General features: G+C 38.3%; 1 protein-coding gene across 2 annotated transcripts in view; it reads right to left on the bottom strand.

The window, feature by feature from the left end:
• MME (membrane metalloendopeptidase) overlaps positions 1–25003 on the bottom strand; it is a 112683-nt gene that overhangs the window by 64215 nt on the left and 23465 nt on the right. For both annotated transcript variants that reach the window (XM_051983060.1, XM_051983063.1), the window contains exons 4-8: positions 5117–5278; positions 3095–3175; positions 2894–2989; positions 2674–2792; positions 1320–1385 (exon numbers count right to left, since the gene is read on the bottom strand). In XM_051983060.1, coding sequence (XP_051839020.1) covers positions 1320–1385; positions 2674–2792; positions 2894–2989; positions 3095–3175; positions 5117–5278 — 524 coding nt within the window. The remainder of the gene's footprint in view (positions 1–1319; positions 1386–2673; positions 2793–2893; positions 2990–3094; positions 3176–5116; positions 5279–25003) is intronic.

Below are 25003 nucleotides of genomic sequence, written 5' to 3'. Positions count from 1 at the left end.
ATTTACTTATCAGGGAAGAGCATGTTTTGCCCTCCCCTCCTCCTTTATTAAGCTCCTTAAAGACAAACGTTGTCTTTATATCCAAGTCTTTTTACCCACAACATCTATCATGAGCGTTGGAAAAAGTGGCCATTTAACAAATAGTTACTGATTTAAATTGAATCTCTTTCAGACTTAATTATCAAAAATAACATTTGTTCAAGAGTAGGTCTAACTGAATAGTAAATTACTCATATTCCCTCTTTCTCTGCTATCAACATAAATCTCCTCCTATTGCTCAGATTCTACTGCAGTTTCTGGTACCGAATCAGCACTTAATTGAAATGAACAAAATTATCCCTCCTACCACTACCAATGGGGGCATGAAGCATTCTCCCCAAAAGACCACATCCATCAGCACGCAAAAGCAGCATGACCACTTTTGATCCACTTGCAGGCTACACGAGTGCATGAATGGAGGATCTGTTTAGAATTCCAATTCTGGGATGCCTCTGCCAACATCTGTGTAGAAAATGCCTCAATTTCTTACTGATGACACTCTAGGCAAACCACATCAGTGAGGAAATGGGAGTAGAATTGGCTCAATAGCTCATTATCTTATTATCTGGTCTTGATTAGGCCCACTCTTTACCTTTGATAGATAGATAATCTCTTTTTCAATCATGCCAGTTTCTACTTGAAGTTACGCATAGAAACTGATTTTTAAAATAACAAAATTGTGCACTTAATTTTAATGTGAATTACCCTAACAGAAATGGGAACTTGAGTTCTTTGTGTTTGATGATTGAGGGTGCCTCATGAATGTTCTGGCTGTTAAGCATCTCTGCTCCCTGTTCTATAGTATCAGCACACAAGAAACTATACTCTGAACCAATAGGGATTAAAATAAATAGCATTTATATAAATACTTTAAGGTGTGGAAAGCACTTCACATCTTATCTTATATAACTCTCATAATCTTGGAAAGTAGGTGCTATTGTTATACCCATTTCATTGATCCCCAGTTGTTTCAGTCATGACCACCTATGGGGTTTTATTGGCAATGGTTTGCCTTTTTTTTTTTTTTTTATTATTTATGCTGCAAATGAGGAATACCATATCAACTGTGCCAGTTAGCTGGCTTCTTCATTTTACAGATGAAGAAACTGAGGCAGGCAGAGGTTAAGCTCAGCAACCCACAAGCTAGTAAGTATCTCAGGCAAAAATGTTACTCAGAACTTTCTTTCCAAAACTCCATTCACCATGTCACCTTAGCTGCCAGAAACATACAAGATTTATTTTATCAATGTAAAAATATATATATATATCTATATATTTACCTCTTTATATATGCCAGAGCATTCATAGTAGTCACGTGATGGTAGACCAAGTCGAGGCTGATCAATCTATTTTTAAAAATACATAAAAACAACCATTCAAATATTATTGGATACCACATTTTGACAAAAAACATTCTGTGAATTACCTTAGTTCTTTCTTTTTGAAAGACAGACATTCTATCTCTACAGATCAATAGAGAAAATATGAAAGGGATATAGGCTTAATGTCATAAGACTATAGATTTAGAGAAGGAAGGGACTATAAGTCATTAAGTCCAATCTCTCTACTTCAGAAACAATTAAACAGAGGCCCAGAGACTGAATGATTGCCATACAACTAAAATAGAGGCTGAGCCAAGATCTGAAGACATCTTCTCCTTCCAAATCCAGCTCATTTTCCCCAGTTGCCCCAAGGTCTAATGGATAATATCCAAATTCACTTCTTGGGCGTGTTTCTCAGGACATTTGTTTTTCACGTAGATATTGGATTCAAAATTCAACCCAAGGATTCTATATTAATGTAGCCCTGGAGTAGCCCACAATGATAGACTCGCATTGTGGGGTACCATAGACGGCACTACGGGAACTGAGGAGAGTTCCAGTCACAGACTGTGCAAAAGCATAAAAGTGGGAGCTTTAATACTATATGGGGATCAGGCAGTAGGCAATGTAGACCTCAAAAAAAGTTACGATAATATATAATTACTGGCAAGACTTTGAAGGGCTTTCCACCAAGACCCCAGAATGCTTTCTTTTGCTTTGTTTACAGACTGGCAATACAAAACCCTTTTGGAAATTTCTAGATTTGAACTAAAAAGTTTTCATGAAATGGATGCTTTGCATCTTATATCAGATTCATGAGTTTCAACAACAGTAGGTCAGGCACTATTCAATCATTTATAGCTACTCCAGCATGACTTTTTGGTTACATGATTCAAAGACCCTGCCATTTTTCCTTTGGAGTGAGGAAATAATGGGTTCCTAATCTCTTAGTGGAAGATCCCTAGCTGTTTTCTGTTTATGAAAATGAGCCTATATTCCTTTTCATAAACATCAGGGTATAAAGTCACCTTATTTCTCTATTCTTTGCAGTCCAGAATCCTTTCACTTTCTACAATTAACATAATAAACATTGGGGAAGGAGGGCAAGGAGGAAATGTTTACAAAATAAATGAATAAAGAAACCCGTTTTCCTCAAGGGGAATTCCATATATTCTTGATGGCTTATGGATTCATGACCACCTTGCTCACAAAATTCAAATGGGTAAATACTGTATTTGTAGATGTCCATGAGATCAAGGCTTTATTGCATTTTCAAGAAAGCTTTAGGCCATACCAGTGAGGGGAAACTTACATGCATAATATGATTTGTGGAGTTCTTATCATCTGTGCCAATAAAAAAATTGATCAGGACTTTCTTGCTAAATTTCGAGTTCAATTCTGCAATGGCTTTTTCAGCTGTCCAAGAAGAACCTAAGGTGGTAAAAGACAAAGTCAGACTTTAAAGACATATGTACATGGAAAGTGGAGATCAATGAATTTGGTAACAAATCTTATAATGCCAACTGCCTTACCATACTTTGCTTCCCAGTTGTCCATCGCTATTGGCCATTCATGGATCTGCGGTAAGAGATCTAACAAAGGTTGACCACCTCGGCTATCAATTGCAGCTTTGGGAAACAGGGAAGAAAGAATGAATTCAATAGGAAAGATAGTTAATTCATGTGCAGCTATTGAAAAAAATTTAGTGATAACAACTATGGGAAGTTACTTACATTCATTTAAACAGGATCTGTACAACGTTTTGGCTTTTTGCACTGCCACTATATCTTCGGGTTTCTGCTCCTGAAGAACATCTGAAATGGGGAATTTAAAATAGGCATCAATGCTTATCTCCAGCCTCCATGCATCTGCACAGGCTGTTGCCATGATACTTCACCTCTGCTCCTAGAATCTCTACTTCCCTTCAAAATTTAGCTGAAGGGCCATCTCTTCTAAGAAGACTTTCCTTGTTCTCCCAGCCATTAGTATTCCCAGATATTATTTTGCATTCATCTTGCATATATGTGCCATTACTTATATGTGTCTATATTTCAAATCTGTAGACAGTAAACTATTATTCTATTTATACCACCTGGCCAAGTCTAGTCAATGGTGCACTTCATAAGCACAAAATAAATTTGACTTAATTGAACTCAAATTTACAACTAAATAAATCTTGTCTTCCTAGATAATGAATTTTCTTTTTTGATTCTGGTATAAGAGAAACTTCTTCAAAACCCAGAGAGCAGGTGTGTATATATATATATATATATGGGTATATGTGTAAAAACAAATCCACTGGTTTTTAATCTGCTTTGATGACGTTGTTTCCCATGAAGATTAAGAGTCAGAACAACCTTAAAAAAAAATCACTGAATGCCAAGTTCATTTATGCCTCAGGAGAATTTGGAATCAGTCAGTCACCAGGATTTATTTATGAAGCACCTGGGGATATGCCAGGCAAATCAATACCAAAAAATGCAAAGTCCCTATTCTCAAGGAGCTTATTCTCTCAGAGGCAGATAAGACTCATGGAAGAGCTGGGTTCTAGAGCCCAGTCTGACACTTCCTGGTTGGGTGACCCTGATGACTCTCTAAAACCCTAAATTATAGGATTGGGTTATATAACTATTGTTGGGGTAGTTACACATAAGAACTTGCCCACATTGAAGAAATCACAGGTCTAGATCCAAAAAAAAATTATTTAAAGATCAATTCTTTGAAATCATTTGTACATATCTTTATATATAATATAGGATTATAATAACATGGTATTGTATTCAATTGATCCACATTAAGGAGCTTTCTTGGTAAGAGGTCAACAAATATAAACTTACATCTCTGCAAAGAGGAAAAATAGAGGTGCAAGGATTTGGCACCTCTTTCTGGTGTCAAAGGATCTGGAGGGGGGGAGGGAGAAAAAAGAGTGGGGAGTAGTGTTCAAATTCAGCCCAGAATGCTCCCTATCCATGTGATACTGGAAATTTCACTCAATTATCCAGCCTCTCTTTCCTCATCTGCAATATGAAGGTGCCATTTTAAATGGCCTCTGAGGTACATTCTGATGATAGATGGCAGTACCAAGGTGGTTCTTTTTTAACTGCTAATCTACGAAAGCTTACAACCATGCAGGAAAACTTGAATGGGAGTAAACTAATCAAAGATATGTCAACTGCTATGGTGTTATACATTTATTCTGGGGTCTCTCTGGGACTGACCCAGGAAATAACCTCTTTTACTCCTACTTCCCTACTAAAGAAGTGACTGGAATTATGGAATTACCCTACTAAAGAAGTGACTGGAATTATGGAATTACTATTTCTTGGAAAAGTGATTGCTCAGCTCAACCTTCTTTACTCTTCATTGTTATGATAGCATGTATTCTTCCTTGAATGCAGACTCACTCAAGAAGCAGAAAATTCATTGGTTCTGGAATCACTGAATTTGGATTCAAATCCCAGTGCCACTTACACTTGGACCAAAAAAAATTAGCTTTTAGGGGGTTCATAAAATGAGAGAGTTGAAAAAATACTGATCTCCAGATCTATGATCTGATGAGCCTAGGAAATTCCCATGTTTCCATCACTATCTCCTAATGGAAGAAGTCCATCCATGTTGCTGCCAACTCAGACTATTCTCCAGTGGCTGGGTTGGCTTCTGAAATAAACCTTTGCAATTTGCTCTAACTGCTGCCTTTAAAAAAATAAATGTGCCAAAAAAGAAGCCATTTGGTACTCAGAAACAAATCCACTGACCTTTCAGAACGACTTCTAACTCATCTCTTAAAATGTCAAAGTTACTGTAACGTGAGCTGGTCTCTGGAATGACGTTCCGCTTTAACCAGCCTCCGCAGGCATATTTGTAAAAGTCTGTACAAGGGTTGGCGGCATTATCCATGTTCTCAATCAGTCGAGCAGCTAAAATACAAGGGAAACAAAATATTTGCATATAAACGTTTAGGAGAAAAACAGACTACATAGAGAGCAGATTGGAGTTGGGGGAAGAAAGAGGTAGGAAAGAGAAGAGATTCTGAACCTTTGCTTAAGACATCATTGGTGATGTGGATTAGATATTAGTATCAAAGTGGTACAATACAAGTGTTTTTTATGTTCAGAGAAATCCTAATTTAATTCCAAATTCATTTCCTTGCTATGTGTGACCTTGAACCAACCATTTAATCTGAGCCTCAGTGTTCTAATCAATAAAATGGAGAAGGAAACTAGATTAAATAAGTGCTAACGCCATTAGAATTCTATTTCATATAGATCCTTTTATTCCTCTTATCCTGTGAGAGTCCAAGTTATGTGTATGTGCAAACCAGGCAGTCTTCTCTAAATCAATGAGTTTGTGTAACTGTTATATCAACTGGACCAAAATCTACCCAAGGATTCAGTCTCAGAGCCAATTAAGTACCTCAGCAGGCACTTACACCATTTACTCACAGAACATTTTCCACTGTATACATAAATCATGAATGGAACTCCATACTCCATATGAGGTTGGATCAAGACAGTACAAAGGGGCTTTCACCTCTATTTCTGAAATATTCCTACATTTATCTTATTGCAGCTCAAGTTGATATTAATTTATTTCATACTATTATGTTTCTGTTCTGCTTTATTTGTCCTTGAGTGTCCATTAATTACTTTCTGTTTTTTAAATTCCAATTGTTCTCATTTTTTTTTCTTCTATCTTTGAGAAGACAAGGAAGAGGAGAAAAGTAACCAATTAACAAATCTTTATAGTCTTAAGAAACAAATTTCCTCAAGAGGCAGGAATCAGATTAATAGATCTGAAAAGAGAGCAATAGACATCATCTGGTCTTGGAAAGGCAGCAGAGTATATTGGAAATGGCACATGATGGAGATTAGAAGACCAGGGTTCAAATCCTACCTCAATTATTTGCCACATCTATACAAATGGATACAAGCCAATCTCTATACAAATGGGCCTGTTTTCTCATTTGTCAAATGAAAGAAAGTTACTGCCCCTTCCAGCTTTCTCCAGGATCTGACTTTAACAAATAGGTGTCTATAAATGTCAATTGATTAGCTCACACCATTCTTGATGGCTTCTGTCTAAGGATAACAACTCTTATTTCCCTCCCTGCCCTAAGTTAAATCTGATTTAATCCAGAAGGGAACATTCAAGATAGAAACTCCTACCATGGAGGCAGATTGCCAATTCATCTGTACCTTAAATTTCTTGAGAGTTAATGGACACATGGAAGGATGTTTGACTTGACCAGTCTTAGAGTTGGCAGCTATCAAAAGCAGAACTTTAAACAGTAGTTTATGCCATTTAGTTTCTCACACATTACATTTCTACTACCATACTAGCAAGTTCCTAGTGCCTTTAACTACACTTTATTTCTAAAGAGGTGGGATTTGTCTCTGTTAAGATGCTAGCAAATGTAGAAGGCAATATTCCAACCCATATCTTCTGATGGTTAAGTTTAAAGCTTCTTCCACTATTCTGATCTTTCTCTCAGAAGAAATGAGGAACTTGGATCAGAGATAGACAGATTGGATCATGGCCAGAAGCAAGCTGGGCCGAGCACCCGAAGGTGAAGAAATTTCATTTTTCGAATTATAGCAACTCTTAGGGAAAAAAACAAACCCATATATGTCAATGACAATAGGCAAGCCTCGGAGCTAAGTTCTATGGGGGATACAGAGTAAAAAATAGCCTTCTCACTTCAAGAATCAAAGCAAAAAAAGTAAAAAGGGGCCCAACTCTGAGTCAGAGGACATGGATTCAAATCCCATTGCTGACGTGTTTTGTTTGTCACATTCTGATGTATGAAATGTACTTAATCTCCCTATAAACTATCTTATACAATAAACAGGATCTTTTCAAAAGTGAACCATAAAGCTCAGAAAAATCAGAAGGAAGAGACTAAGCCTGGATTGGATATGTGCCAGGTGACAGATGCCAAGCATTGTAGTTGGGAGATAGGGCCTATGATGATATATAAATGATATAAATAATAATGAAGTTGAGGAAACTGGAGCAGAGAGAAGCTGCTTCAAGTGAATGAAAAAGAATGAATAATTAAACCCTTATTATTTGCCAGTTATGTCCTGGGGACAATTCCTGACCTTAGTTTTACATTCTAATGGTTAATACATAGAGCGTGATGCCCAGAGAGAGCACTGAGATCCTAAAAGTTACAATATTGAGAGGATCCACTGAGCGACAGATGGATACCCTCTTCAAGAACGGTAATAGAGTCCATTTTCTTCTGCTTGTAAAACTCAAGGTCAGGAGATGGAGCAGAAATTGTTTCAAAGATGGCAGAAAGCAGTAGAGCACTGCTTTGGTCCTACAGAAACAAGAGACCCAATAATGGTAGGGCCTCAGGGCAGAAGTTCTGGAGATCAAAGGGCATGGTTCTGGGATTTAGCAGCAAGCAAGCAGCCAGAAGTGCTCAGAAGATGGCTACAAAGGCTTAACTGTCTTCCAGGTCCAGGAGCAGTAAACATCAGATGCTGAATCCAGAGCAGGATCCAGAGGAAGGCAGACGTCTTATTCCTTCTTCGTTGTGTTATATGCTCTCTTCTTCCCTTCTAAGAAGAATATTAAGCTTGAGACATTACCACACACCTACTAAGATCTAAAATGTTCGTTTCACATCAAACAAATTGCTGAAGACTCTAAGTTTACCTCACTTAATCTCTTTTTACCTAAAGAAACTATAGGGTATATATAGCTCCCTAAAAGTGAGGTATAATACCAGGATCATGTGTCTAAAAGTCCCACCATTAGGAAGAGAGACAAGAACAAAGCAATGAGCCTTGGATTTTAAATGACATAAAGGCAAAGTTCCAGAAATGATGGAAAACTCTAAGAGTTAAGAAGCCCCTAAAAACATATGAAGCTAACAATTAATGCAAATTGCCAGGAACTTCGAATCTGGAAGGAGTGCTAAGCGAAGATAATTCCTGAGCCCATTTGAGGCACAGTCTCTCTCAGAAAATGCCTCTATTTCTTAAATTGAATACTGGAAGGTCTGCAACAATTTCGGCTTGGATTTCATTGTCTATCCTTTTTGGGAAAGTGGGTGGCGGTTGTCAGGAGCCCTCTCTGATCTAACAGAAGGCTGATGCACACATTTTATTGCCTCTTTGGGAAGCCTGCCTTCCTTTTTTAAACCCCTCCTGACAACAGGTAAAACATCCAAATAAAAAAGATGAATAGAACTCCCTTTGCTCGTTCCGTTGCCGCACTGACACAGCCTCCATATTTCATGAGGAAGCACCCGTCTCATTTCTTTTTTCCCATCAATATGCCCATCTGACATCTGGTGTGTTTTGGGTGGTTGCTGTTTGTGAGTCTCTTACCAAAGCAATCAGACAAACCTACTTCCTGAGAACAGACTCGGTGCTTACAGAAGCTCCTTGGCTGCTTCACGCGGTTCTGTTCTGTGCAACTTTTCCTATTTCCCCGTGACCTCTAAGCTCGGAACTTCCAAAGACTTCAAAGGAAGCTGTGTTCTGGTGAACATTATGGGGCATGGGCCAAGGCAAGAAACGGGCCCTCTGTACTTTTATGTCGTTTCTTTGATCAACCTCCCTTTAATCTCTGATCACGGGTTTGATTCTCATTTTGCACCTCATCTCTGGCCCTCCTCTGGGCTGACTCGGCTTTGAAGTCTGGGGGTGCCCATGGGTTTGGAGGAGGGCGGTGGGAAGAAGTCATTCGACTCCCAAACTGATCCTAATTGTTTTGTTTTGCACTTTTTGAATTTTTACGACCTTCCTCCACAGCCACACCTGGCTGCCTCAGCTGGCTAGTTATTCTCTAATTTCTCAGAAGGATTTTTAAAAATAATGCTCACCTTAAAACACAAACATGCTTTGCCTGAAGAGAGTAGCGAATTTTTGCCTCTAAATACTTTTTGGTGCTAACAAATACCACTGGGCAAGACTTTGAAGCTAATTGTCTTAGTATTTTTTTTTCTTCTGCTTCATAAACTAAGAAATAGACTGATCTGAGGGGATCATCTAAAACTTATATCATCTTAGAAGCCAGAAAGTCTTTTTTGTTTTTTAAAGGACACTTCCTACAATTTGGTCTTGATATGCTATCCCCCAAACAGTACTAGGGTGAGAGGCAGTTTGAAAGGTCCCAGTAGATTGCTGCTGGGAAGGATCTATTTGTCCTCAAGATTGGTTTCTGTGCTCTGGAAGAATCCTCTAAGACAGAACACAAAATGTGCACATTCTTTTCGGGGTGACTGAAAAGATGCTACCTGGATAATTCAAGCTACAACTCTTCCCCCTCCCCCTGTAGGTGTTGCCTTCCAGTTCTGAGGGGGAGGCAGTCTTGTTTTCAGCACATAAAGCTCTGACTGTCAACAGCAAGAGACCTGAACTTCCAAAGACCAGGGGAAGGGATTTCCACCTCAAGGTAGGGGAATACTCACTTTATAAAAAATGTAGCATGCTATTATTATAGTTATCCATTTGGAGTATTAAAAAGGGTTGCTCTAAGCAAATCTTGATTAAAAACAGAGAAAAGAGTTACATTTAGGAAAAGGTTTTGGAAGCAATGGTATCATATACCCCAGGACAATGACTTTTCCTTTCAGGATAAAACTAAAGAGAAAAACAGAATTGAAATGGACAAATAATGGGATTCACAAATAAATATGCAACACTATAAAATTCTGATGGTCACTGTTTACAGGCTTCATTTTATGGCATTTGGCCAACTTTTTATTCAGTGATGGTTAGTATTCTAGGACTGAGCATTTTCGGGGAACGATGGGAATGACAAAATGGTTTTTTCTATCACTTTTGTTTGGGATCCTTTAGAAATTATGAGGAAAACCTGCTCATGGAGGAACAAAAGTCTGCTTGAAAAAAAATACTGTTTGAAGGGCAGGCTCATTACCCATTGAGTTACAGAGATTTCCTTTCTTTCCCATTCATTCTATAGTCAACACAACATCTTATTTAACCCCTCCCTCTCCCCCACTCCAGGGAATACCATCCCAGGCCTATGGTAAACAAGAATCTGCCACCATTAGCCTAGTGCCAGTCCACACTTTGAAGTACTTAACCTTTCCTCATCTTTATAAAAAGGTGGTTAAGCAAGATGATTTCCAGCCTTGGATGCTTAAGTTCTATGAATGTTCCTAAGACACCTTTTCTCATGGACCATAGGGCAAGACACCAATGCAACTTATTTTATCAATTTATTTACAAATATACCAAAAAGTGTCATAGGGGAAGGCTTTTATTTCTTCTATAGGATACTTGAAGAGGGACTTTCCCCTTAGCTCCTGGTGTCAGACTTTATCGTTGTTTTTTCCTGACTCCCTTATAACAGTCATTGGATTTTCTGATCTTGAATTCCTTTTTTAATTTGAACCTGACAAACATGATCATTTCTACATTTAAAAAACATGAAACTATAGGTAAATTGTAAATCCATGTCAATTACCCTATTGTTTTGTGAAATATATATTACTTTCAAAATGGATGTCTCTCTCCATCTGAATTTCCTTTTGTTCTTTTCATATAATTTTAACAATGCTTCAGTGACTCTTTTTATCTCCCTCAAATCACTATTCTCTCCAAATATCCAACCCACTTCCTCTATACAAAGAAAAAAGTAACATTTTGAATATCTGAAAATCTATGACTAATTATGAATTTTGGATGTGCTAAGTCTGGTAGGAGTGGGTAACAGCTTTCAGTCAACCCTCATCCTAAGGAATCATGATTAGGTTGGATATTAGTTAATAAGTTTGCAAGTCGATTTTCTTCCCAATATATTAGCCATTATTTACTTTGTTCTCCTGGTTCTACTTAATTTGCATCAATTCATACAAGTCTTTCCAGTTTTCTCTAAATCTATTCCTTTTATCATTGTTTATCATTGTATCCATTCTGCTATTCCACATTTGATGGGCCCTCTTGGTTACCAGTTAGTTTTATGCTAATAAGACTATCCAATGCTACAATGAGAAGTTCCCTGAAAAGTTGTAGGAGTCAACATGGGAACGATGCTATGAATTTCTGTGTATGTGGGTTCTTTCATGTCTTGGTTTGTCTGTTTGGCAATAGTGTCACTAAGTACTTTATGGACTATTATGTCAAGTTATTTTTCCAGATCTTTACCAATCTGATGAATGTGGTGGAATCTTAATTGTTTTAATTTGCACTTTATCTTCTTGTGGGAAATTTGAGCATTTTTAACTGGTTATTTGTAGCTTAATTTTTTATTTAAGAATTAGCCATTCTTTATTTATATATATATGCATAAATATTGCAAATTAGATAAACTTTCTGTAATTTTCCTTCTGAGTTAACTCTTTCTCTTCCAATTTTAACAACATTGATTTTGTTTGTGCAAAAGCTTTGCAATTTCATGTGGTTAAAATTCTCTGTTTTATCCCCTGTGATTCTTTTTCATTTTGTTTGGTCCTTCTCTATCCAGAAGGTGGATGTTTTCTCCTATTTAGGTCCTATATCTATTTGGAATTTGTTGTTGTATATATAGTGTGAGATGTTGGTGTAAATCTAATTTCAGTCAGACTATTTTCCAGTTCCCAGTTTTTGTCAAATGATGGATTCTTTTGTCAGTAGTGGGTACCTTTGAGTATGTTATTATAGTCATTTGCTTCTGTATATTCTATACCTAATGTTCTACTAATCAACTAACTGTTCTTGAGGGTTGCTAGGTGGTACAGGTGAATAGAGCATTAGCTCTATTCTGAGTCAGCAAATTATGAGTTTGAATTTGTCCTGACAATTAAAGGAGTAAGTCATCTAACCTTTAAGTCAGTTTGATTATCACCAAAAACAAATATCCTAAGTCTATATGTCTGAAAGAGCTATGTTTAGAATGAGGTCTACAGCTATTAGTTTTTGAACCTACTCTCTTTGCAATTCATTTAATTTTCTTTTTAGCATATATTTACATACATGTTATGTATACAGTATATACATATATATTATATTTAGTATATATGTAGATATGTGTGCATGTTTGTATATACTTTGTATTATCTGGTTGATACCTTTGGGCTTAATATTGTTTGTTTCCCTTTCATTGTGTCTATTACTATTGCTTTGCTTGAAACTCCATCCTTTATTCTCATGTTCCTTATTTCTCAGTTGAGAATAATTTATTTCTACTCCCCATGTTTGTTCAGTTGATAAACATTTCTTAAGCACCTACTTTGTGCCAGGCACTGTGCAAAGTGCTGGAAATGCAAAGCAGCAAAAAAACGAAAGACATTCTCTGCTAAGGGATTCCCAGTGTGATATGGGAGACAATATGGGAACAATTATGTACAATCAAGATATATACAGGGTCAATTGGAGATGATTGGCAAGAAGATTGACTTAAAATTAGGGGAAATCATGAGGTTTCTGGCAGAAAGTGGTTATCTCAGTGGATAATTAAGGAGGGTGTCCTGACTTCCCTTATCTATCTCAGACAAGTTATCCTCATGGGATCCCCCCACCTCACTTCTTCTCAATCTTCTACCATATGTGTATAATCTTCTTGTGCACTTAGATTACGAGAAATAATGAGTTCTGCCATCTTTACTTTTCTCCTTCTGCATTTCTGTCTTTCCGGGCATCATGACCCAGAGCATGCTTTTGTCATCCCAGCTCCCATCTCTTTTGGGGAGTTCTTTCCCCATTTTTGAGGATGGATCCAGGCTATCCCTGCTTCATTTCTCCCCTCCCAGCTCTGCTTCTGAAAATCAACATGTCCTTTCCCTGGATAATTTCGAAAGCTGGTCCTACACTCAACCTCTACTTTTAGCTCCTTTTTTAGATGTTGTCTCCCCCCATTAAAAGGTGACTTCCTTAAGGGCAGGGACTTTCTAACCCCCTTGTATTTGGATCCCCAGCACTTAGTACATTAGTTGGCACATAGATCGGTGCTTGTTGCTTTGTCTAGCCTTCTTCCCTTTCATTTCTTCCCTCGTGTATTTCCCATTTCTTTTTCTTTTCAAAAATATGAACAGAAGAACAAACATCTGTGTCTGTGATATTACCAATCTTAAGGAGCAAATGCCTCTTGTCATATTATTAAATATATTATTAAATTATTATCAAAATATAATCTCTTCATCACCGTTTAGTCCCTTCCAACTACTCAAATGGGATTTACTGCCCCACATCCACCTCCTGGTTTCTCTCAATTCCTGTGTCTGCAAAATTCCTACTTACTCACTTTTGCCCTTTTCACAAGGAATGCTTAAAAGTATTCTGATCCAATATAAAATTACAACCAGTCTAGTGTGGGAAATAAAAAAAATCTTTTAAGCTGTGTGACCCTGGACATTTAACCCTTCTAAGTCCCAATGTCCTGATCTGTAAAATGGGAATGTTCAAAGCACCTCCTTCCTAGAGCTGTTTTATTAAGGATCAAATAAAATAACAGGTGTCTGTTTCCACAAACCTTAAAGCACCTAAGAAAAATTAGCTACTGTAATGAAAAACTCACCTAACTTGAAGGTTCAAATATTTCTCCTATCACACTTGGGTTAAGGTTTTTGACCTTTATACCGTCTGTTGTATAGAAGTTAAGCTAATTCTTCTCCCTACCCTCCACCCCTCACTGTTATTTTACTTATAATTTCATTTCTTCAAAATTCTATTTAACTAATTTTGGGTCTCACTTAGTCCTTATGGTAAAACAATATTATTTTCCCTCTCTCTGAAGCTCTGCTTGCTTTGGAGCCATTTTCTCTTCTGGATCTGAGAACCTCTTTCTTCCTCATTTCTTCCTGACTTTTTACAGATACTCTCTGGCCTCAGTTGTAGATCTAGGAGGATTCTGTGCTCTTCCCTGTTTCCTTTACTTTGCTATAGAAATATTTGGTCTTAACCTCGATTATCCATGTAGTTACTGCCTATTTTTGACCTCCCCTATGGGGTCAGCCTACAAAAAGTTGGTATTCCCTCCTGTTCGAGTTCAGAATAAGCCCGAAAGTTTTTGGAGCCAAATCAGAAGTACACAAAAGCAAAGTCAGGACATTGTATAAGAATACAGGGATGGTGCATCAAATCACGGACATTTCATCCTTGTTATAGAAGAAGCTGCACCATATCTGGCACCAGCCAAACATGGGAGGAAAGTGGGCCTCCAATTGGAAGGGAGACCTGGATTTAAATCCTAGTTCTACCATTCTCATTTCACTAACATCTGTGACCTCAGTTCTCTTCTCTGGGAGAAGCCAGTTGAACTAGATGACCGATAATGATCCTTTTCTGGTTCTAAATCTCCAACTTTATGATCCTTGACAATTGTCAGGATGACTAAGACTTTCATGCTGATGTAAACCACAAAAACTTGCCCAACCAAGGAGTTCAGAACCTGTGGGTCTGTATAAGACTAAAGAGCCTGGGGATAAATTGTGAGGTGAGTGGGGCAGAGGAAGGGCAAAGGTCTGTGGAAAAAAAGTCATCTTTATTTTTACTAAATTCTAGTTAAAATTTAGTATCTGTTTTTCAAAAACATAATGTAAGATTTTTTTTATTTTCCACAAAATACTGGCTATAATTTTATATTGGATCAGAATACTTTTAAGCATTTTTTCCATTTAGCACTTATGGCAGCTCTCGACACACACTAGGTGCTTTGTTGGCTGGCATACCAAAAGAACTCCCGATTGACCATTGTTAAGGGACAGATCAATTCTTAACATCTGAAGGAGTTGCAGGGCAGCCTTTGCTGACACAGGTGTTGAGGACTGGGAATGAGATAAATTGGAGGCAGAAGGAAGAGGAGGGAGGTTAGAGAACAGCCCCTGCCTCTTAGTCTCCTTATATCATCCTCTCCCAAGAGGAGATCCATTCTGGGTTGGATCTCCAGCAGCCACTGTCAGGTGGCTTCCGGGTAATTCAACAGACCATAAGCAATCTTTACTACCCTTCTTGCAAAACAAAGCTAAGAGTTATAGAGACTAGAAGGAGAGGACTCCCCCCATCCACCATTTTAGGGATGAGGTAGCTGAAATCCAGAGAAATTAAATGATTTATAATTACTAATTACCACATGCCAGGCAACATGCTGAGTGCTTTACAAATACAACCTCACTTGATCCTCAAAAGAGCCTGAGGTCACAAGCAGAGCTGGCAGCCCTGCCCTCCCTCCCCAGTCCCTCTCCCTCTGAAAGCGGATGTTCTTTCCATATAACTTATTCCTCCAGCCCATGCTCCTTGGTCATGGACTCAATTGATGGACTGGAAACAGGAAGAACAGGTGCCTTTTAGATGGCAGGTTCTTAAGTCCTGAAATCACTCTTGGCTCAGAGCCTTCTCCCTTCTGTGTCCCCAATTCCAAAGAAGGCCACTGGCCGGATGCCATCATGGCTAATGTTTGTCCACTCTTACAACTACCACGAGTTCATTTTCTCTAACTCAAGTAGCAAGCACTGTGCTAAGGTTTTGGGGACGCCGAGAAAGGCAAAACCCAGCCCTGCCCTAATGGGGGAGACAACATGACTATTCAAGATACACCAGGAGAAATCGATAATAATTTCTGAGGGGGAAACTGGGAAAGGTTTTTTAAAAAGCAGGATTTTAGCCGAGACCTGAAGCACAAATAGGGAAGTCTGAGGCAATCCCTAAAATATGCCCGGCTTCAGGAACCTGTCAGTGCCTGTCAGTTATTCTAAGAGCGAGGAAGCCACTGGAAGAACTGTCAAGGGGATCGGGGAACAGAGAAGAAGGCAAGCCATGGTATAAGGCTCACTCTCCAAGAATGTAGAATGAAGGCATGACTGTAAAATGAGCTACACGTGAAAGCATGCAGGACCTATGGAGCACGCTCCCATATTTGACAGTCGCTCCTCATGTGTGCCCTAGAACTACTGCACAATTTCAAGTCTGAATTTCAATTTATCCAATGTTTATTAGGTCTGTTATGTGAAAAGGGCTCTGGTTTTCAAAAGAAATGTGATGCTGAGAAGGAGTCTGAAATCTTCCCATTCTTTATAGCTCTAGCACTTATTACAGCTCTTGGCACATAGTAGGTGCTTTATTGGCTGACATACTCAACAAGGTTAAGAATTCCTGATTGACCATAGGCAGTCCTTACTACACTTATCTCAAAGCAAAGCTAAGAATTATAGAGGCTGGAAGGAGACCACTCCGAAACCACCACCATTTTAGGAATGAGGTAGCTGAAATCCAGAGAAATTAAATGATTTATGACTACATGCCTGGAAATGCAGAAGTGAGGAAAAAAAAGAGCTGGCTCCCCTACTCAAGGAATCATGGATGAGTAGGGAAAGAAGACATGCCCTCATATTATTCCAAATCAGGCTAGGATGGATAGAAAAGAAAAGAGATGAGGATTTAGGGAGATGGGGGAGAGATCCCAGCCAGGGACAGATCAGGGCAGGCCTTGAAAGGAGAGAAAGAACAGAGTTGTGGAGGAAGTTTGCTCCAGATAGGAGAGAGAGCTGCCCCAATGTGCAAGAGCAGGTGAGAAGGTCGTGGATCATGTAAAATCCCAGGACCTTCAACAAGAAGTTATTAAATATGTATTCCACACATGGCTTAGTCCCAGGCTGACAAAGAGACTGCCTGAAAATAAAATAAATCTGTTAAGGCAAGATGGAGGCAGATGGGGGAGACCCATAAATTCTAAGTGAATCAATTTATTTTTTCTATCCTGTAGACAATGGGGAGCTAAAGCAGACTTTTTTCTCTTATTTAAAAAAAAAGACAGAAGTATGTTCAAACCAATGTATTTAGAAAATTATACTGGCAGCTAATAAATAGGATGGGTTGGAGAGGGGAGAAACTGGATGGGTAGAAGCAATTAAGAGGCTCCTGCCATAGTTAGAACAAGATGTGAAGAAAGCCTCAATTAGGGTGGAATGAAAAGGAGACAGACCATCAGCCATGTTGTGGGATAGAATTAACATTATTTCATGACTAAATTAGATGTGGAAATGGAGAGGGGTAAAGAAGTGTAAAATATGGTGAGTGAATTTGAGAGGCTGGTGGGATGACCAGACACATATTTATCAAAGATGCAGGTCTATGATACCTAAAGGAAAGGGATCGGCTACTTATATCAGGAACATAGGTAGGGCTGGAAAGACTGATGAAGAATCTGGTTATTTCATTATTTTGAACTGCTATACCCTCAACTACCTACAGAAAAGGGTTTTGATTTTTTGGTTTATCTCCATCCAACTCTTTTAGGACCAATGTTGAACCATATAATTCAGGGGCTTAAATTTATGGTTAAGAAACCCAGAATATTAAATCCAAAATTAGTATGCTCTGGTCCAAATCTGATCTCTTTCACTTAACTACATGCCTGAAGTCACAACCCTTTGAGGTAAATTTCTTCATCTGTAAATTGGGGGATCATACTCAGGGTGCTGACATCACAGGGACATTGTGAAGCTCAAATTAGGATGTTTGTTGTATGCTTTGCAAACCTTAATCATCATTCTTAGTGTCATAATTATTTGGAAGAGTCCTCAGAAGGTATTTAGTTGTGTTGAGACAGCCAGATCAGAGCTTATTAAAACTTTTTCCACTCACAGACTCCTTTTGCTTCAGAAATTTATGTGACTCCAGGTATAAAAAATAGGCAACTACTTATCTCAAACATTTACTAACAACATAATTTCAGGACCCCCACATTCAGTCATCAATGGGATCAAGACTCAATATTTTATAAAGCTGGGAACAAAAGGGATTTGAACTCAATTTCTGTGATTTTAAACTCAGAGTTCTTATCTACCACTTAACCAATGATATACTTAATTGATTTCCAAAGATGAATGGTGCTAGACTCATTCTCTCACCTCATTTAACCTCACTCAAAAAAAAAAAAAATCACTGGGATCATCACAGAAATACCTAGATGTTTTTGCTTCCTAAAAAGAATCATCAAATAATAGACACAAGAATTAGTAGAGTTCAAATGATTGGATTCTCCTGCCTCATTTCCCAGACAGAGCAAATGCAGTCCACTAGCGAGAGGGGATCTGTTGATAATGCTCCTGGTGACTCTTGCAAAACAAATAAACCAGCCACATTTCCTGTTATAAACCAAAGCCCTTCATCATTGTGCTACCGAGGTGGCAAAGTGCCATAAATCTGAAAGCAATTTCTCTTTTCAAGGCTGATTTGCATATTGAATCATGAAAGACTTTTTTCTCCAGCACAAGCTATTAAGGAACACAATGTAATTTAAATCCCATATATCACTTAAAATAAGTTATTGGAGGCTGCATGTTGATTATGATGTTAATGAAGGATAATGTTCTCTTTTTAAAGGAAGGTTATTGCAAAGGTTGTGAAGAGACATCCTTGTTTCTCTTCATCATTCTTGACTTCTTTTACTTTAGGTTTCAAGTGCTGATTCAAAATAGAAACATTAGGAATGGAATGATCTTCCCCCCACCTTAAGAAGGGGCAGTGTGGTCAAGCATTCCAGCTGATGCTATTAAAACATTTTCTCAACCCAAAATCTTAGCATTTACCAAGGATCCTCATAGAGTTTTCAGAAAGAGAAGATGGCACAAAGCAAGAATGGTACCTTCCTCCTACCCAAAGGAAGGCTACAAGCATGTTTCCATCTTCCAAAAATCTCTTTCTTCTTTGAAATCTCTGACGACTTAAGGCAAAAAAAGGTAATTGCTTAATCTTTCAATATATTTTTAAGTCTCTTGAATCACACCTGGTCTGGGATTGTTTAGTGGATTGATTCCACTTCTTATTTTTACTTTTATCTTTGAGTACACTCCTTAAGGTTTCCTTTACTCATCCGTTAAATGGGTATTTTACTTGTACAATTCTCTTAACCGAGTCGTTGTTAGGAGAGTTTATTAAAAATTGAAGAGAGGAAATGAGTGGAAAAGATGTTAAGAGTTGAAGCTAGAAGCTAGAGTCAAATCCCACTTTTTCTATTTGCTACTAATAGGGTGTCTAACAAATGTCTCAGAGCCTTCAGTTCCTTTTACCACAAAATGAGGAACTTTCTAGCTCTTAAGATGAGGCCTACAAATAAGACCTGTTGCTGGAATGATAGCACTTGATAACAAAAAGAATAATCAATGTTTTAAGCAGCAGGCACTCTGCTAAGTGGAACAGAATAATAGGATTCCAAACTGGGAGACCTCAAAAGGCTATCTTACCTAGTCTAATCCCTACAACAATGTAGGGGACAATTAATTATTAATTTCTTTACCTCCAGTAATGGGGGAAACACTTCCTGGAAATAGCTCTGAAGGTTAGGCAGCTATTCCTGGCACCAAAACTAATTTCCATCTGTAACATCTGCCCATTTTTTCCTGATTTTGCTCCCAAAGGCCAAATGGGACAAATCTCAACTCTCTTTTATGCACTAGGCTCTTCAAATACTAGTGAGAGAAATCTAATGTCACCCCGAGTCTCGTCTCCTCTCAGATGAGGATCCCCAGTTGCTCTGAGCAGACTCATATGACACAGTCTCTCACCATTTGGATCACCTTCCCCTGAAAACTCTCCAGAGTAGCAATGCTTTGCCTAATTGTGGGGACAAGAACTGAGCTTAGTTTTCTCTACAGGATCTGATCTTGAGGTACAATCTTTGGGAGAGCTCTACAACAGGATCTGATCTTGAAGTACAATCTTTGGGAGAGCCTGTTATCCTCTTGTTTCTGGAAGCTAGGTCTCTGAAAGAAGCCAACAGTCATGTGGACCCTTTGACCATCAAATCACATTACTGATATCCATCCATTAATATCCCCCACCCAGATCCTTTGCAGACAAACTGTAGCCTAACTCTGCTTTCTTAATTTCATTAATTTGGTCTTTTGGAAACTAAGTATAAAACTTTAGTGACATTTATCCCTAAGATATTTTATCTTGTTAGATTGCATCCGATGCCCTGGTCAGGGAGTCTCTTTTTAGTTTTTCTTTTAAGAGTTTATTTTAGAATTAGACTTTGTCATTTATTGTTAGCTTTTCCTCCTACCTTCCTGTCATCTGAAAATTAGATAAGCATACCATTGATGTCTTTATCTGAATCTTTAAACAATACTAAACTAAGCAATGGGATCCAGAGGGCACTCCATTAGAGACCTCTGGTCAAATTGAGATCAAATGTTTTGATCATTGCTTAACCAGTTCCTATCTAATTGTATTATCACCTAGTTCTCTCCAAGAAAAACATGAGAAATTTTATCAAACACTTTGTTGAAATCTAGTGTCATCGACAGCAAATAAATATGATTAGTCTGGCATGAAGAAGCCATGTGAGTTCCTTGTGATGAATAATCCATTCTAGAATTTCTCCAGGAATCAGACTCATAACAGTTAGCAGATTTAAATCTCTTCCCCTCTTTTGATAACCAGGACATTTGTCTTTCTCCATTCCTAAGGTCCATTTCTCATTCTCTATGACTTTTTGAATATCACTAGCAAACTTGGCAATCAGATCCACAAGGTCTTTGAGGACCCAATCATACAGGTCAGGTAAATCATCTCTTGCTATCTCCTTACTTGGGTAACAACCCCCTAGCCTTCATTTTTGTTCATTCTTTTCCAATCCAAAAATCATTCGCATTGGCAGAACAGTAACAAAAGAAAATCGAATAGCTCTTGCTTCTCCCTTATCAATTATTGATAACATTTATTAAAAACCCACTATGTATAAGGTATTGTTCCTATTTAACTTGTCTGTCACCTATGGTATTCTAAGCCAAAGGGCAAGCATGCTTTGTGTATGAATTAAATAAAAATTAAGTGTTACCAGTGAATTCACAATGGAGAAAAGTTTGGAGTCTTTAGCTATAGGATTACATCATCCAAGTAAATCATGGATGAAAACTTGGGACTCGAGGGTCCAGGGAGAGAAGAGACTTTCATATTAAAAAAGAAAAGGAAAGGAATGCGTTAGAGAGGGGAGATGCCAGGTGAGAAAATAGAAGTTGGATATAATTAGAGATTTTGATTTGGACTGAAGAGAAGAATGGGAGGTTGGTGGCTAATTAAGCTTTGCCTTAGATTCAAAAAACTAGGGCTTAGAAATCCATTCTATCTTAGAGCAATATAGAGAAGAGGGCAAAAGAGTATTTCCTCAGTGTTTGAGCGAGAATATTTGGGTTAGATTAGAAGGATAAAAAGAGCAACTTGGGAATGAGGTTGGTAGACTTCAATAGTAAAGACCAACAAAAAAAAAGACATCTAATTTATAATAGGGAAAATCTGTCCCAGTTCACTGGGCCTACTTTCACCTTACTCTATCATTACTCCTATTGCAAACAGTTTGGGTCTCAAGTCAATTATCTTTAAAATGGGGAAAAAGGAAGTACAAGGGATAGAGTGCTTTTCTGGCATGTGGAAGACTCATCTTCCCAAATTCAAATCCAGCCTTAACATTTACCATGTGATCCTGGGCAAATCACTTTACCCTGTCCATCTCAGTTCCTCATGAAGTGGGAAAGGAAATGATTAGCCACTCTAATATCTTTGACAAGAAAACCTCAATCACAAAAACCCCACCCCAAATGGGAAATGGGACTGAAAAATGACTGACCAACAATTTTAATGTGTTCATTTCATAGAATAGTAAATTTGATTATTCATTCTGAAAATTTTTTACTAACTTAATAATTAATATCACTGAATCTCAGTGGCCAGTGTGTGCCAGCCATATCTAAACTAGAATCCCATCCAACCTTCATGTGACCACTTCCAGGAGACTCATATTCCTTGGCTCTTGAACTTGAATTATTGCGCCCTAGAGAAGGTGTACAGGTTCATTTTGGCTTAACACAAGCCAAAACGTCTGAAAAAAAATTAGCTAATCTCTTTCACATGGCTTCAACCTTTGACAGTGGCACTGCAATTTGCAATGCAACTCACCTATGACTTCTTTCGAAGTATATATATTGTCAGTGCCCTGGCAGATGTCTACATAACACACTAATGGTCTCCCTCTAGATCCACAGATCCCAGTGGGACACAAAAGTTATGTACTTATTGGCAATCCCTCACTCCTTTGTCCATCCCTTTTCCCCTCATTATAGTCCCTCAGTATGAGGATAACCATTCAAGCAAATAGTACTTTGATGACCCAAATCTGGTAGTCTAGCCATGTATCTCAGTAGCTCTGCTCATCTTTGCCATATTATTTTCTGGTCAGTTGCTATTTCCATGCTTTAACACGAAGTGTGTTGTGTAGGAGGAAAGGAGATTTATGTGGTCTCTGGATGAGAGATTATTAGGGAGGACAGAAAAAGTTATAATAAGCATACGAAACAGTTTAAGATCATCAGATCTAAGAAATGAAGGGATGAAGGCAGCTAGGTGGCTCAGTGGATAGAGCACCAGCCCTGAAATCAGGAAGACCTGAGTTCAAATCTTGTCTCAGACACTTAACACTTCCTAGCTGTGTGACCCTAGACAAGTCACTTAACCCCAATTGCCTCAAGGATGTAGACATTATTCAACACAAACCACTTTTTTTCTTCTTAACTATACACTGGAGATATAAATGCAAAACCAAAGATGATCCCTGCTTTGAAGAGGTTTGTATTTTAACAGGAGAATGGTGATCATGAAGAAGTATTAAATCTTTTAGAAAATTACAGAGATGATGAATGGATCTGTAGGAAAACAGATGGGGCCATCTTTTCTACAAATAGTTTTCATTAGGATTCTTTAACTCAAAAAGGACATGGAAAAAGACAAAGGTATGCATGTATACCAAGTCAGATGGCAAGAGAATAATATTGTGGGTGAGCTGAGGCACTCACCAACCAGCACAATGTAATGAGAATTTAGGGTTAGGGTTAGAGTTGGGAGGTGCGAAGTTAGGGTTAGAGTCGGGAGTTGGGGGTTGGGTTAGAGTCGGGAGTTGGGAGTTGGGTCAGTCACACATCCCTTTAAATATGGAAGTCCAGGTGAGAATTTGGGTTTAATGAAAAGTCTTAAAGTTTGAAATAGGGTGAAATTAACAAGGAAAATCAATATGGTAAGCTGAAGTCAGTTTCATTATATGACAGGGTTAATATTAATAGGAGCTTCACTCTTAAGAAATCTGGACCAGTACTATCCCCCTTCTAAGCAATGTCTTCCCAGGAACACCTCAAAGGCAGAACCAACTTGGATTCATTCTTCTTTGTCATGTACCCCATTGAAAACTCTGACAATGGTAATTATCATCGTCAGTAATAATTATGTTATGCTTGACAAAACAACACATATTATATAGAGCTTTTCTTCCGAGGAATTCAACATGCTGCTATCATCCTACTCATTATTTTCCTACATAGAAAGTGGGGGTGGGATGGAGGTGAAACCGATTCTTCTGTAATATTGTTAAAAGGAGCTGGCTTCCATTTCCATTTGGGCCTCGGTCATCTATTTCAAAGAATAGCAGTTCAAGCAGATTCCTCTTTCTCTTAATTAGCAAAGCGTTCCTTGAGTAAATTCCCAAAGCCAACAAGTTTTTTTTTTAAACCTCATACCTGAGAAGTCTGAAATTCCTGTAATTCTTTGCACAAATGTGATTGGCCAGCTAACTGATTTTTGTCTCAGGGATTCTCTATCTGTAGCACCAGGGTTTTTTATTTTCAGGCCAATTTCTTTGCTTTTACACGGGCTCCTCCTCTCACGTAAGGAATTTTCCCAGTAGAGATCGTGATACTTGATGATTGGAGAAAGAGACAGTGGAATGTCTGGCAATAATGTTAGACTCGAGCAAGGCACTTTGGAGCAAATGAGGGAAGAGAGATCCAAGCTGGATGTTTAATTCACAGGATAAGAAATCGAGGGGCTTAGAATGCTGCCCTAGAGTATTGAGGGGTTAAAAAGCCACAAGTTTCTAGGAGGTGAAACTTTTCATGGCTCGGTTATACCATGTTCTGGATATGAACTGATGGCTGGTTAGAACTCTGAGCCTGGAATGGGGCAAAACCGAGTTTAAATATGATCTTACTAGGTGTGTTACCCTGGGCAAATCACTAAATGCTGCCTGCCTCAGTTTCCCCAATTGTAAAAAGGGGGCAATGATAGTTTCTATACGGCCCGATTGTTACAATGATCAAATAAGATTTAATTTATATAGTGGCCAGCACACAGCCGGTGCTTAATAAGTGTTGGTTTCCTCTCTCATGGTCTTTTAAATTTTTATACACACACATATATGTATAATATTTATCTTTATATATTATATATATGTTGGTGTTGGGGTGGGTAAGTGAGGAGAGAGATTCAAAGCTGTATTCAAAGTTTCACAAGCTTGGGACTACACCATATTGATAAGTCTCCAGCACAGATGTTCACTTGTCTTTTAAGGGAAGGCTCAGAGTGGGAGTCAACAGGTCTAAGCTTCAAATACCATCAACGATATTTCCCTACTGTGTGACCCTTAAATCACTTAAAATATCTGAGGCTGTTTCCTCATCTGGGTTAGTGAGAGTAGGGATGATGAAGAAAACCAGATGTGTCTGTATTCGGAAAACTCAAGTTGAGTTGAAAACACCAATTTTCCATCTATCACAGTCCAGAGAACAAGGTTTTCCCCAACTCCCCTCCCTCCCCCATACTATTTTTGTTACCTACTGAACCCCCAAACTTACTTCAAGGCTCTTAATCTTCCAGGCATGAAGTAGGAACATTGTGTGTGACACGTTCTGGTTTCAAGGT

Source organism: Antechinus flavipes, chromosome 3 (genome assembly GCF_016432865.1).
Source record: "Antechinus flavipes isolate AdamAnt ecotype Samford, QLD, Australia chromosome 3, AdamAnt_v2, whole genome shotgun sequence".
In the NCBI taxonomy this organism is placed as follows: Eukaryota; Metazoa; Chordata; class Mammalia; order Dasyuromorphia; family Dasyuridae; genus Antechinus; species Antechinus flavipes.
Note: the sequence above shows the minus strand (reverse complement) of the source record. Positions and strands in the feature narration are given on the sequence as shown.